Source organism: Hemiscyllium ocellatum, chromosome 23 (genome assembly GCF_020745735.1).
Source record: "Hemiscyllium ocellatum isolate sHemOce1 chromosome 23, sHemOce1.pat.X.cur, whole genome shotgun sequence".
Lineage (NCBI taxonomy): Eukaryota > Metazoa > Chordata > Chondrichthyes > Orectolobiformes > Hemiscylliidae > Hemiscyllium > Hemiscyllium ocellatum.
Genome location: NC_083423.1, coordinates 30436836 through 30450514, shown reverse-complemented (window position 1 = coordinate 30450514; position 13679 = coordinate 30436836). Strand labels below are relative to the sequence as shown.

Here is a 13679-nt window from a genome sequence, read left to right as displayed (position 1 = left end):
GGAGGTCAGATTCGATTATGTAGTGTTGGAAAAGCACAGCAGGTCAGGCAGCATCTGAGGAGCAGGAAAATCAAAGTTTCAGGTAAAAGACATCCTGATGAAGGGCTTTTGTCCAAAATGTTGATTTTTCCTGCTCCTCGAATGTTGCCTGACTTGCTGTGCTTTTCCAGCACCACACTCTTGACTTGCTTATAAGTGAACAGCAGGCCTTCATGAGTTTAAATGAAGAGGAGTATTTATTTTCTTATTCATCCAAGGAGTGGCTAACATATCATGTGCTCAGGAAACATCCAGTTAGACAATATTGTTGCAAAGTTTGTAATATTAGCTGTAACATAAAGTTAAACATTGTTACACCTAACACTGTGATTCTGTAACAAAGCTAGCAATTTCAGGCACAGCATTCCTCTTACCTGACTTTAACCCTAGCCAACTGATGAAGGAGCAGTACTCCAAAAGCTTGTATTTCCAAATAAACCTGTTAGACTAACTCCTGGAGTTGTGTAATTTTTAGCTTTGTCCACTCCAGTCCAACACTGGCTTCTCCACATCCTGACTTTGAAAGGTCAAACAAATATTCTCTATCTGGCATCTTCCATTTACTACTACTTCTGTTTGTGTGCTGCAAGATAGTTTAAAACAGAAATTTGATAACAGGATGAACTTTATTGTCAATATTTTAAATATTTTTAATATAGCACCTATTCAAATCCCATCAATAGGAAAGAAATTAAAGCACTTTTATAGCTCTGTTAAGTTATTAAAAGAAGCGTTCTTGGATTCTTTAGACAGCCTGTCAGAATGCAAAGTGGCATTTTTAAAAATTCTTTCGAGGTCATAATGACTCTGTTTCACAACTGTTTCAGCGCCCCCCCCCCTCGCTTATGTTACTTGTGTCTTGGTACTGTTATGAGATTATCTTGTTTATATCTTTTTTGTTGTTCTAATCTTTCTGCTGATGGAGGAGAAGGTTCTCCAAGGGTGTTTATTGAAACCAGTCTCTGCATCCAAGGCTGACTGTCTAAAGAAATCTAATTTAAGTTTCTAGTAACTAAAACATTAAAACTACTATTATTGTGCAAATGTGTTCACTCTAATATGTAATTATAATTATTTAAGAGGCCTCAAAGAAGGTGAGTCAAGCTTTCCCTTTTTATTTCGTAGAGAGTAAAATCTGGAAATTTCGAATCAGATGGTTTTCATCTGAGTTGCCTTATCTGAGGGTTACAGTAAACATTTCTAGCCCTATCTTACTAAGACTCAGGCATTTTATTGTCTGTCTGTGAAGGCCAGGAATTGAGCTATATAAAATGCTGCATCTGCTGCAATTTTCCTTGAACATCTTGGATCAGTTTTTAAAAACAAATCACAAGCAGCCATTTTGCCACATTTCACCATGGACAGCTGCAACATCAGATGAATCTATGATCAGTAATTCTATTGTCCATCCAGAATGATTTGAAATTTGACGCCAGTGCTATACAACTTGGAAAGGATGGTGGCCGTGCACACACCTTCATGATTAATTCATTTATGCGGTTATCTTTTGGTAAGTGTCAAGCTCTGAGACCGTGGGTCTTGGAATCCATAAATAAGTAAGTCACAAAACATAGGAGGTGTGAATTGCCCAATTTCTTTATAGATATATTTTTTCGAGGGAGGCACTTTAACCCTGATCTTTCAGTTGTTCCTGGAGAGTAAAGATGGTTCAATGTAGATGCAGCAATTGCAAAAATCACCATACCAACAGCAGCTAAATTAGAGACATTTAATATCCATTTTTATAAGCAAAGTCCATTCCAGAAACTCTATTGAATATAGTCCATCATTAAAATTATGGATACAATATGCTTTACTGAACACGACGCTGAGTTCTTTCCTCCTGAACAACTGATGATTGTGCTTTGTTGGTCCTTAGGAGCCCTGTTGGGAGTCTTCATATCTAACCTGAGCAGTGAAAGTAAATTCACTATTCAACTGGAGCAATTTGCATCTGCTTCAATCAACGCATTCCAGACATGATCGTCCAAACCACTTTAAATAGGCCAGAGAGAGACCCTGAACCATTCCTGAGATGCTATGTTTACAATTTTCATTTTTGTAATGTACTGTATTATGCATTGATCCATTGCATATTTTATTCTCATGAACTCATATTGGTGTTTTGGCTTCAATTGTGCTTTTCTCAACTGATGCAAGGTTGAGACTTTGCATACAACATTCATATATAATAAATGTAATTTTTCCTCTTTCCAAAATGTATTAAATTAGGCACTTGAGTTTGTTTTTTGAAGTTGGAAGTTGGAATAACTTGAATTCATACTTCGGAAGCATTTTTGGCAATGCATATATTAGCAGTTGTGTTATTACCTTTGAATTCAAATAGTCATAGATTCTTCCAGCACAGAAACAGATCCTTCGGACAAATTTATTGATGCCGACCAGATATACCAACCCAATCTAGGTCCACTTGCCAGCACCTGGCCCATACCCCTCTAAACCCTTCTTATGCATATACCTATCCAAATGCCTTTTAAATGTTGCAATTCTACCATGCTCCACCACTTCCTCTACAGCTCATTCCATACACGCACTACCCTCTATGTGAAAAAGTTGCCCCTTAGGTCTCTATTATATCATTCCCACCTCACCCTAAACCTATGCCCTCTAGTTCTGGACTCTTTTTCCGCCCCCACCCAACCCAGGGAAAAGACCTCGTCTGTTTATTCTATCTATGCCACCCATGATTTTATAAACCTCTATACGGTTCCCCCCTTAGGCTCCGACACTCCAGGAAAAACAGCCTTAGCCTATTCAATCTCTCCCTATAGCTTAAGTCCTCCAATTGTGGCAATGTTCTTGTAAATCTTTTCTGAACCCTTTCGAGTTTCACAACATCCTTCCAATAGGAAGGAGACCAGAATTGCACAGTATTCCAAAAGTGACCTAACTAATGTCCTGTCATGTACAGCTGCAACATGACCTCCCAACCCCTGTCCTCAATACTCTGACCAATAAAGGAAGACATAGCCTTCACTATCCTATCTACCTGCGACTCCACTTTCAAGGAGTTATAAACCTGTACTCCAAGGTCTCTTTGTTCATCAACACTCCCTAGGATCTTACCATTAAGTGTATAAGGCCTACTAAGATTTGCAGCACCTTGCATTTATTTTAATTAAACTCCATCTGCCACTCCTCAACCCATTGGCCTATCTGATCAAGATCCTGTTATAGTCTGAGGTAACCTTCTTTGCTGTCCATTCCACCTCCAATTTTGGTGTCATCTGCAAACTTACTAATTATACCTCTTATGCTCACATCCAAGTCATTTATATTAATGATGAAAAGCAGAGGGCCCAGCACTAATCTTTGTGGCACTCCACTGGCCACAGGCCTCCAATCTGAAAAACAGCCCTCCACCACCACCCTCTGTCTTCTACCTTTGAGCCAGTTCTGTATCCAAATGGCTATTCCATGAGATCTAACCTTGCTAACCAGTCTCCCTTGGGGAACCTTGTTAAACACCTTACTGAAGTCCATATAGATCACATCTACCGCTCTGCCCTCATTAATCCTCTTTGTTACTTCTTCAAAAAACTAAATCACTTTGTCAGACAAGATTTCCCACGCACAAAGCTATGTTGACTATCCCGAATCAGTCCTTGCCTTTCGAAATACATGTACACCCTGTCCCTCAGGATTCCCTCCAACAACTTGCCCACCACCGACGTCAGGCTCACTAGTCTATTGTTCCTTGGCTTGTCCTTACCACCTTTCTTAAATAGTGGCACCACGTTAGCCAACCTCCAGTCTTCCAGCACCTCACTTGTGACTATAGCTAATACAAATATCCTGACAAGAGGCCCAACAATCACTTCCCAGCTTCCCACAGAGTTCTAGGGTACACCTGATCAGGCCCAGAAGATTTATCCACTTTCAAGATATCCAGCACTTCCTTCTCTGTAATATGGACATTTTTCAAGAAGTCACCATCTATTTCCATACATTCTATCTTCCGTGTCCTTTTCCACAGTAGACACCGGTGCAAAATACTCGTTTAGTACTTTCCCCCATCTCATGCAGCTCCACACAAAGGCTGCCTTGCTGATCTTTGAGGGGCCATATTCTCACCTTAGTTCCCCTTTTGTCCTTAATGTATTTGTAAAAAACCCTTTGGATTCTCTTTAACTCTCTTTGCCAACACTAACTCATGTCCCCTTTTTACCCTCCTGATTTCCCTCTTAAGTATACTCCTACTGCCTTTCTATTCCTCTAAGGATTCTCTTGATCTCACCTGTCAATACCTGACATATGCTTCCTTCTTTTTCTTAACCAAACCCTCAATTTCTTTAATCATCTAGCATTCCCTACACCTACCAGCCTCTCCTTTTCATCCTAACAGGAATGTACTGTCTCTGTACTTGTAGCATACCTTTAATCTTGACAGCTATGCAACTTGGACCATTTAAGTTTCATCTCTGTCATCTGTAACTTCTGTTTTATTTTTAGCCATGGTATTTGATTGGATAAAATGTTAACACTTACCCTGTGTTAAGCTTAAAATTAATGAGATCTTTATTGATATGAAAAAGTTCTGTCAAGTTTGATTTGGTTGGATCACCAGTTTCACCTTAGTTAATGCTGATGATACTATTGCTTTAAGTCTTTGTAACAGTAAGCATTTGACTTGTTCTGTAAGCTACCTCTAAATGTACTCCTGAAAAAAATCTAACATTTTACAGATATGGTATTCTTTCTTAATAGCTAATCACTGCTTATGCCTGTGCAGCTTTGTTATTCCACAGTAGTTAGCTTTTCACTGGTCTATATTTTCTATACTTTATAAACAGAGTGGAGTCTTTTGCTCATGTGATACATTTTTTCCTTCTCAGGATTTCTGTAACTCCCCTAATTTCTACCTCCAGCACATTTTGAATAACTTTGTCCAATATCAAATTTTCTTTTGACTGTAATAAATCTGACAAAGGTTCATCAATAAGTCCAACAATTTGTCTAATATACATTCTAAATTCAAAACTCTGTGGTTTATTCTTCCCCAACCCCAACTATTTTGTAGAGATCATGAGTGGAATTATCTGTAGACCCCAAGGATGCTGAACTGTTCTGTTAAATCTTGCTCTTTCATGATTTATTTTAAATAATGTGGAACCATTGGTGTTGGACTGGGATAGACTTCTGACTTTGATTTTTATATGGTCTCTGATTAAAGTAATTGTCAAAAGCTTGTAGAACTTAACCAAAATATTTTTACAAAACTTATTTTATGCCATTATCTGTAGATACAATTAAAAATGACAATGTGTATTCTTGTTCAGCTTGTGATTTAGTATTTAATCATGAAGCAATTCTATATCTTCACAACTGGTTTGTCCAATTTTGTTCTATTTGGCCTATCTATGATATTAAAGCTTGCAGCTAGCATTTTTGCAGCGAGAAATGTCTTTCCATTGTCCTGATTTACCACTTATTCTATGCAGAATTTAAAGGTATCATAAGGTATCATGTTTTTGTAATGTTTTTCCTTTGAAGGTCAAGTGATTTTATCTTTCTTGACTTAAAGCTATTAAACTGTGCAGTAAAGCATGCTGCATTATTTCCATTCTTTAAAACTTTTAAATCTGTTAATAGTAATGTTATGTACCTGCACTGCTTACAAGGAGTTGTTTCTGTATTTTTGCAGTCACAATGGAGACTCCATCCCTTTTGTGGATATAATGGAGGTTTCCTGCCATCACATAGGCAAAATGGATAGCTTCCCACCTTTCTCTGCCCAATAACCAAAGTTCATTTTTTTCCATGACTTTCTAAGTAAAACTCTGTGTCTGTGGTCTTCATTTGTTCCCACTAAAAGTCTGGTTTACAGATTTAGGATACTCATTGTGGCCTGGGAACTCTTCTATCTTTGTCTGCTTTAGCTTTCACATAATTCCTTTTGCTTTAATTTGGTTTAACAGCATTTCTGATATTGTTACAACAGTACAAAGTACTGTTTGATTTCCCTACTATATGAATACTTTGTTGTGTCCACTCACTATGATTGTAATTCTCATTGTGAGCTATAAGTAAACTTTTTTAAAAAAAATTCTAACCACCTTCGCATTTTTCGTTAATACCATTAATTCAAATTTTTCCTTTTTTTTTCCAACAGGGATGTTTTAACTTTACTCAGGAGCTCTGATGCATTTGTTATGTATCTGAAACTTCAACATGAAGTGCGCCCACAGGTTCCCAGTGAGTCCCTAAATTCCAAATAGGTCTGTTCTTTTAGGCTGCTTCTTCTGAAGATCTGAAGTAAAGACTTCCACCTTTTAGTGCTCATTTATCTCCTTGTTGATATTTCCCTGAGTTCCAGCGGACTGCTTGTGTTTAAATACTTGCAAATACTGTCCATTTGTACAAATTGTTCCTCAAGCAAAGCCAGAGCTGCTCTGTGGTTGTGTCCCTATATCTGAGCCAGAAGACTAGGTCTCTCCTGTGTAAATACATCTCTGACCAGGTTGATTAAAATAACTCTTAAAGAAATATGTACTTTTATGCTCTAAAATCACTTGGTCTGATAGAAATTTGTTCTCCTGGGACTAATGGGTTTGTTCACCATTGTACCTTGTGGTATTAAGAAACAGTGGCCACTGCTGATCCCCATGTGGTCATAGAGTCATAGAGATGTACAGCATCTTCAGTCCAACCCTTCTATGCCGACCAGATATCCCAATCCAATCTAGTCCCACCTGCCAGCACCCGGCCCATATCATGTTTATGAAAAGCTGCTTCGACAAATCCTCTTTCTTGACATTGTCAAAGCATCTAACTGGGTTTATAGTGGTAGAAAATCAACAATTTAACAAAATGAAGCTCCTATGATATAGTTTATTGCAATTAGGTACAAATTATGTTAGCTAATTAAACATATTAGTAACTGAAGAGACCTTTTAGATAAGGATTTTCATTCAATGAGATGCTCAGGTGTTCTGCCTTATTCTCACCCAAGTCAGAATTATATCATCAGATTGGTTGGAGTTTAATGAATTATCTAGTATTAACCCTTTCAGAATTGTGTGTGCAGTGAAATTGTTTTGTCACACTGAAGTATGATTTGATTCGGAATAGCTTGGGAATCACTACCACAATAGGTTTATACAACAATCACCATTTCTGGAAGGCTCCTAACATCACTCTCAATTTCTTATGTGCACATTCTCTCGTCAGTGTGTCTTAAAACTTATTTTGTTACAAAATGGTTTTAGCAGGTTTTATTCCGAGTAAGCTTAATCATTTTAATGCACTTGTGCACATGGTACTGGAAGCCCTTATTAAAGTTGTTGGTGTAGTGGCTATGAGTGCTTATGTGAGTAGTATTGTGGCAATCTAAAGGTCAGGACATTTTAAATGCAACTTTCAAAATTATTTGTTTGTATTTTCCTCTATCTTTTATACCAGTTTAAACATCCAATTTGCTGGACATTTTTTTTGAACTTCCAGGAATATGGCTGGGAGAGGGGAGGGATGGGAGCTAAATCAAAATAGAGTTGGAAAGGTCCCCTGTTTCAGCTTAATTACTAAACTGCACCAGATGTTTACACTTTTTATAAAGTATTCTTTGATTTATCAATGGGAAGAAAATATAACCTATTCAGTAAGATCACACTGCTCAATTGTTTTGGATTATGGTAAGTTTTAGCATAAATTTGAAGCCTACCCATACATCACAATTTTAAATGTATTTGTCGTGTCTTTTCCTGATTTTTTTTTGCCAAGGTGGAATCTTGATCTTTTTATATCTGGTTTAACTTTGCTTTATTATGTTTGCAAGGTTGCATTTAGAGCTGCACTCAATACTCCATCGTTCCCTGTTTGTTTGTACAGCTGTTTCTGCTGAGCCAACCAGACTGGAGCATTGTGAATTTAACTGAGCAAGCTGCAGAGAAGAAATGTGTATGAGGGAGTATAGGTTAATTCAGAGTTAGATCAGAATCTAACAGGGAAACGGATTGGATTACGATAGTAAAAGAAAAGTAAAACAAAACTTGCATCTTTAAAATATCCAATAAATAAAACAAAAACAGAAGTCCTGAGGAAGGGTCACCAGAACTGAAACATTAACTCTGATTTCTCACTACAGATGCTGCCTGACCTGCTGAGCTTTTCCAGCAACTACTATTTTATTTGATTTACAGTAGCCACAGTTCTTTCGGTTTTTACCCAGTAATTAAAACCCGAATTAATGAGACTGAGCATTTGTAAATTAACCTTCAGTGCTAGCGTTGTTGATTGGCAAGTTGACATTTGCCGGATTGTTAGAAGGGGGTGTGCATTAGAAAGAACAACGCTGTTATCTGTAAATGGTGAAGCAGACGCTGTGATACCAGTTTCATAAAGTTAATGGCGCAGCTATATCATCTAACTACGCACCGTCTTTGTCATTCATGTAAAAATGTTAGAATATTAATGAGGCCCTTAGCCTGCCCATTGATTAATTTGGTACTTCATTCCTTATATTTCTCGCACCGAAAGTAAACCCATGCAATTGCGTTTTGAAGAGTTTATATAATACTGTATACAGCTACATTCTTCCATATGCAATACTCCACAGTTTAAATAATAATGCAGTTACATCTTTAACAGGCCAATTCCAACCTACACGTTTACAAACATTAGCAGCTGTACATTATTTTACATTATAAATTTATATTTACAATATGCAAATTGAGTGCATTAATATGTCACATACAGTATACGAAACCAATCGTCGTCTAGCATCGATGTTGCTTCCATTTACGAGCGGCGAGTGTGAGTGGAATATCCTTTCTATGCCACAAGTAGATTTTATTCACGATTACATTGGTGTCCTGAACATTGCCAATAAGGACGTATTGCACGGCGCGGTTGCTGCTGGGTGTAAGTTTGTGGGCGCAGTTTGTATTGATCAGGAGCCACTGCTGAATAATAGCGCGTGATCCAAAGGGAAACAGCGAACCAGGGCTAATCATCTCCACCCATCCTTCCACCTCATACTCGGAATCTCCTGAGGCACGCTTCCTTTTCGTCAGGGTAACTTTCACAGCTGTGGGTAAAGCAACAAGGGGCCATCAATGACTTTTATACAGAGATGTCCAAGGCATGGAGCTGCATGGTCGTTTCACAGTGTCAAACAAACGCCCAGTTTCCATGGTCCGGTTGTGTGTATAATCTCTCTACTGCATTTTAAAACAAAAACTCCCCCAGACTTACCGAAATTGTTCTGACAAAATGCTTGCAGAACTCTTTTGTGGGCTCCTGGTTCCTCTGTAGTAGGACAGCCCTGGCAAGTTGGCTTGGGGAAAACTGCAAACCAGAGAGACAAAGATCATTACAGTTATTGTTGATTCCCACTCACGCTTTAAAAACAAGCAATTACCAAAGTAGAATTGAACCGCGACGTGGTCCATTAGGTCGCTTTTTTGTTTAAACAGGCTGTAACGCTCAGACAAGTAGAATCTCTCGCAGCTCTCACGTTTTCGATAGGTAGAAGATTCGGTGCCGACCGATGTGAGGCAGGTGTCCTCCTCGGCGGGGAATCGATCACAGTCAAAGGCATCGGGCCAGGACTGTCCGTGGCAGGTGAGAACTTGGCTACAGCTGTCCCTGACCGCTACACACAGACTCCTGCAAGGCTGAAGGAACCTGCAAACCACACAATGGGGCAATATTACTCATTTTCCCCCCAAGTGTTCCCCAACAGTGACGAAGCGATATGCAGATTCTACTCAATAATTTTCTCAACGACCACAATCAAAGGAAGGTTTAGGAGAAGTAGCCTGGCGGGGTATTTAAAGCGGAGTACAGTACTTACGTGTCTAAGCAGACGGGAGCAAACAAGGAGCAGAGAAAGGTGGCACTCTGTGAGTGACAGCCAGTACGAAGCAGCGTCTCCCACTCAATAGATTTCGGGATAACTTCCCTGAGTGTCGTGTGGCCCATCAGATTGGGAAGCCTCATTTCTGAGTACCCAACATCCTGACACAAGCGCATTTCTTTCGGTACGTTTACGCACTTTGTCGATATTCCAATGTCAAAGCAATCGATTAGCGCAAATGACAGGGCACCGACCAGCGAAAGAAGACCAGGCATCTCTGAGCACAAAAGTAAACCGCAGATTTGTTTTCTCTTTGCTCCAGCGTTTGTGGCAGTATTTATATCTGTAGTGATGTGCTTTATCAATTATCAGCAACCTGTCAAAATACTTCAGATAAGCCTCCGACTCGATTCTCCATTTAAATGATGGTTGCGATTATAGTGGAGGCAGAGGTGATAAACATTGCATCGTTTCCAGGGGTGCATCGATTCACATGTAGCGACTCAGTGCCCTGAGGTTTACTGCACTTTCTTTGTTTCACTTGCTAGATGTCTCTGGATTGTACTTAATATTTAAAGCAAATCTCAAATATACGCAGTTCCAAGTTCGACTTTAGGGATGTTGTGCATAGTTTTCACTAGACAGGCAGACTCCAACAACCCAACTGTCTCTGTTTTGCTTTGACAAATGCCAAATGTGAGAAATGAAACAAAAGAATGAATTAACCGAGTGAGGACGTTTCTGCCAGTGCTAATTGTCTCGACTCTCTTGTCTTCAGCACCCGGAGACATGGTTCTGGCCCTTGATGACCGTGATGTCTGGAATCCCACTAAAGGTATGAAAGGTTGAAGAAGTGGAAAACGGAAGATAACGCTTGTTCAATTTCAAGTCTCGCTAAAGGACCGTAACATTTCAGGAAGAAATAAATAACAGGTGTACTCGGGTTTAACAAGTTCGGTACATAGTAAATCTGAACATACGCCAGAAAAACATATTGGGATTTGTATTTGGGACTTGTTCTGCAGTAGACTAAAATTGTATAAATTCATACATGGATCATAGAAACATTATACGTGTGTCATTGTAATGGTTGATAAGATTGAAGAATAGGCCAAACTACATTCAGCACCTCAGTTTTTTTCCCCTCAGAAATAACGTTTCAAGGTTGATTTTACGTGTCCCCAAACTAATTTAATCAATCAACGAATTACAATTAATTTATAGTTTTGTTTGTTAAAACGAGTCACAAATTAATTACAAATTGCAAATTAATTGATGAAATTAATTTGTGGTTCATTTTAACAAATGTAATTATTATTGTACCAAAGTTAGTAACTGGACATTGATGTGCATTATTATTTTATTTTGTACTCTCATGCAGCATACAGTATCTGAATATGGAAGCATATTTTACCACATATATGTTCTTTAACGTTAAGTATGCATTTAATCTATTTCCAATCCATGCATAAAATTATGATCTTTAATTTTCATTGAATGTTACAAGTGAAGCTTCCTGCCACAAGTTTAATGTGTTAGATCAATGTATATAATTTATAAACTTTTAATTTTACTTCATTAAAGTCCCAAGTACAAATAAACATGCAACACAAACAGATAATGGACAGCTAGGAGAAAGTGAGGACTGCACATGCTGAAGATCAGAGCTGAAAAATGTGTTGCTGAAGAAGGGCTCGGGCCCGAAACATCGACTCTCCTGCTCCTTGGATGCTGCCTGACCTGCTGCGCTTTTCCAGCAACACATTTTTCAGATAATGGACAGCTCTCATTTTAGTAAATTCACAAATATATATGGTTTGATATAACTTTACTGAGTCATTAAAATATAAAGTTTGCAAGTTATTTACTGTAATTTTGTTAATTTCCTTTTAGTTCTCCTGAGATATTGCTTGATATGAACAGTAATTATTCTCCAAGTCACCTTTCTTAATCTGTTAACTTATTCAGCTGGTGGCAGTCCACTACTTGGATACAAAGGAAATTACAGTTGATTTTGATTAATTTTCATTTAATGTCTAAATATTGACCATCCAGAAGAACCTTGGGTTGATCATTCTTCATTGCTCAAGAGCATTGAAGCCAATTGATGTATTTTATACACGTGCTTGTATAATTAAGGTTTCAGGGAGAAAGTGAGGACTGCAGATGCTAGAGATCAGAGCTGAAAATGTGTTGCTGGAAAAGCGCAGCAGATCGGGCAGCATCCAAGGAGCAGGAGAATCGACGTTTCGGGCATGAGCCCTTCCTCATTCCTGAAAAAGGGCTCATGCCCGAAACGTCGATTCTCATGATCCTTCGATGCTGCCCGACCTGCTGCGCTTTTCCAGCAACACATTTTCAGCAACTAATTAAGGTTTTAGAAGACTGGCATGTAAGTGCCTGACACAAATCTTTGTACTGCTAAATCCAGCTATTCACTGCTAGAATTGCATACTCACGAAAAACTAGACCTGCAATTCTGCTGCTGGAATTCATTTCTGAAATAAAGACTTACTGTTTTCTTTTAAATGTCACTCTCAGTTGTACCTGAGACCTGGTAACAGCTTTGACAAAGAATTGAAATCAGACCTACGTAAGTGGAAATGCTATAATTGCTACCTGGTCATCCAGCAAATGTGGAGTGATTAAGTGTGTTATTATATTTAATGCATTCTTGCCCAGCACGTCAGAAGAACACTCTATTCTTCTTTAAACAATGACATGCAATCTTTGCTATCTGCCTGAACCAGTGAAATACTTAACTGGGACTTTGTTAATATTTCATCAAAATGTATCCTCGGTATTTTTCCCTATATTGAGTTCAAGTTCAGAATATTCTGATGCAGAAGTTCACAAGAAAAGTTAATGCAAATAATCTGCTGCCCAGACTCTAAAAACACAAAACTCAAAGTGGCCTTATGCAGCTATATTGTCAAAGTTCATATATTTCAATATGTTAAGGGAAAGTAATAGTAAAAGATCTTTATTGTTAAATTATATCTGATGGTTCTCATATATCATCTCTAATTCATTAAAATATCATAATTATTAAATCATCCAGCGCCTCTTCTGGCAGGCAGACACCTGACCAACAGACAGAAGTCTTGCATGCATGATTTGCTTTTCATTGAAGAGGCAATGCAGAGGCAGGTCTGATTAATTATTTATAAATACCTAAATTGTTCACACTTCATTAAGTGCAATAAACACTAGTCAGTCCTACTCCTTCCTTATCTGTCTTGCAAATTCTTCACATTCAGGTATTGTAACTATCATACCTTTCCCCACCCATCCAATTCAAGATGTTTGGTAAAATGTTAAATGGGGATTATAAATGAAGGGATTATTTTGAAATCTCACCATTATAATTTTTGTAAGAGTTTGCTTGCTGAAAAATTCAATTAATGTCTTTATATTTGTCCAAATTATGTTTAAAGTGTATTCTCAATCCAGTCAGACGTCTAGGAACATGGAAGGGTGAGTAGGCCATTCAAGCCTTCAAACTTGCTCCACCATTCTAAATCATGGCTTTTCAACCATCTTTATGCCTTATTCTCATGCTCTTCCCATATCTCTTGATATCTAACTAAAACTCTGCAGACTGAAAACAAAAAATGCTGGAGATTACAGTGGGTCAGGCAGCATCCACGGAGAGAAAGCAAGCTAACATTCCGAATGTAGATGGCTCTTCGTCAGAGCTCTGAAGAGTCATCTAGACTCAAAACAGCTTGCTTTCTCTCCATGGATGCTGCCTGACCTGCTGAGATTTCCAAACTTTGTTTTCAGTACAGATTCCAGCATCTGCAGTAATTTACTCCTAAAA

At 38.3% G+C, this 13679-nt stretch overlaps 2 protein-coding genes across 3 annotated transcripts in view; one reads left to right on the top strand and one right to left on the bottom strand.

Annotated features, from left to right (window-relative positions):
• hdac10 (histone deacetylase 10) overlaps positions 1-2068 on the top strand; it is a 36224-nt gene extending 34156 nt beyond the window's left edge. For both annotated transcript variants that reach the window (XM_060843166.1, XM_060843165.1), the window contains one exon: positions 1919-2068. In XM_060843166.1, coding sequence (XP_060699149.1) covers positions 1919-1951 — 33 coding nt within the window. In that variant the 3' untranslated portion in view covers positions 1952-2068. The remainder of the gene's footprint in view (positions 1-1918) is intronic.
• Positions 2069-8774: 6706 nt separating this feature from the next.
• Positions 8775-10131, bottom strand: szl (sizzled). Its single transcript, XM_060842555.1, has 4 exons — positions 9854-10131; positions 9515-9684; positions 9253-9345; positions 8775-9085 (listed from the first exon to the last, which is right to left on the bottom strand). The coding sequence occupies exons 1-4, from the start codon at positions 10129-10131 to the stop codon at positions 8775-8777; spliced, it is 852 nt and encodes a 283-aa protein (XP_060698538.1).
• Between the last annotated feature and the right edge of the window lie 3548 nt (positions 10132-13679).

Bases quoted from the DNA above. Each gene is read 5' to 3' on its own strand.
- szl (XM_060842555.1), bottom strand. From the start codon at position 10,131: ATGCCTGGTCTTCTTTCGCTGGTCGGTGCCCTGTCATTTGCGCTAATC. The intron at 9,685-9,853 runs GTAAGTACTGTA...TGTGGTTTGCAG, and splicing joins GCTCCCGTCTGCTTAGACAC to GTTCCTTCAGCCTTGCAGGA. The intron at 9,086-9,252 runs GTAAGTCTGGGG...CTTTACCCACAG, and splicing joins ATTTTGTCAGAACAATTTCG to CTGTGAAAGTTACCCTGACG.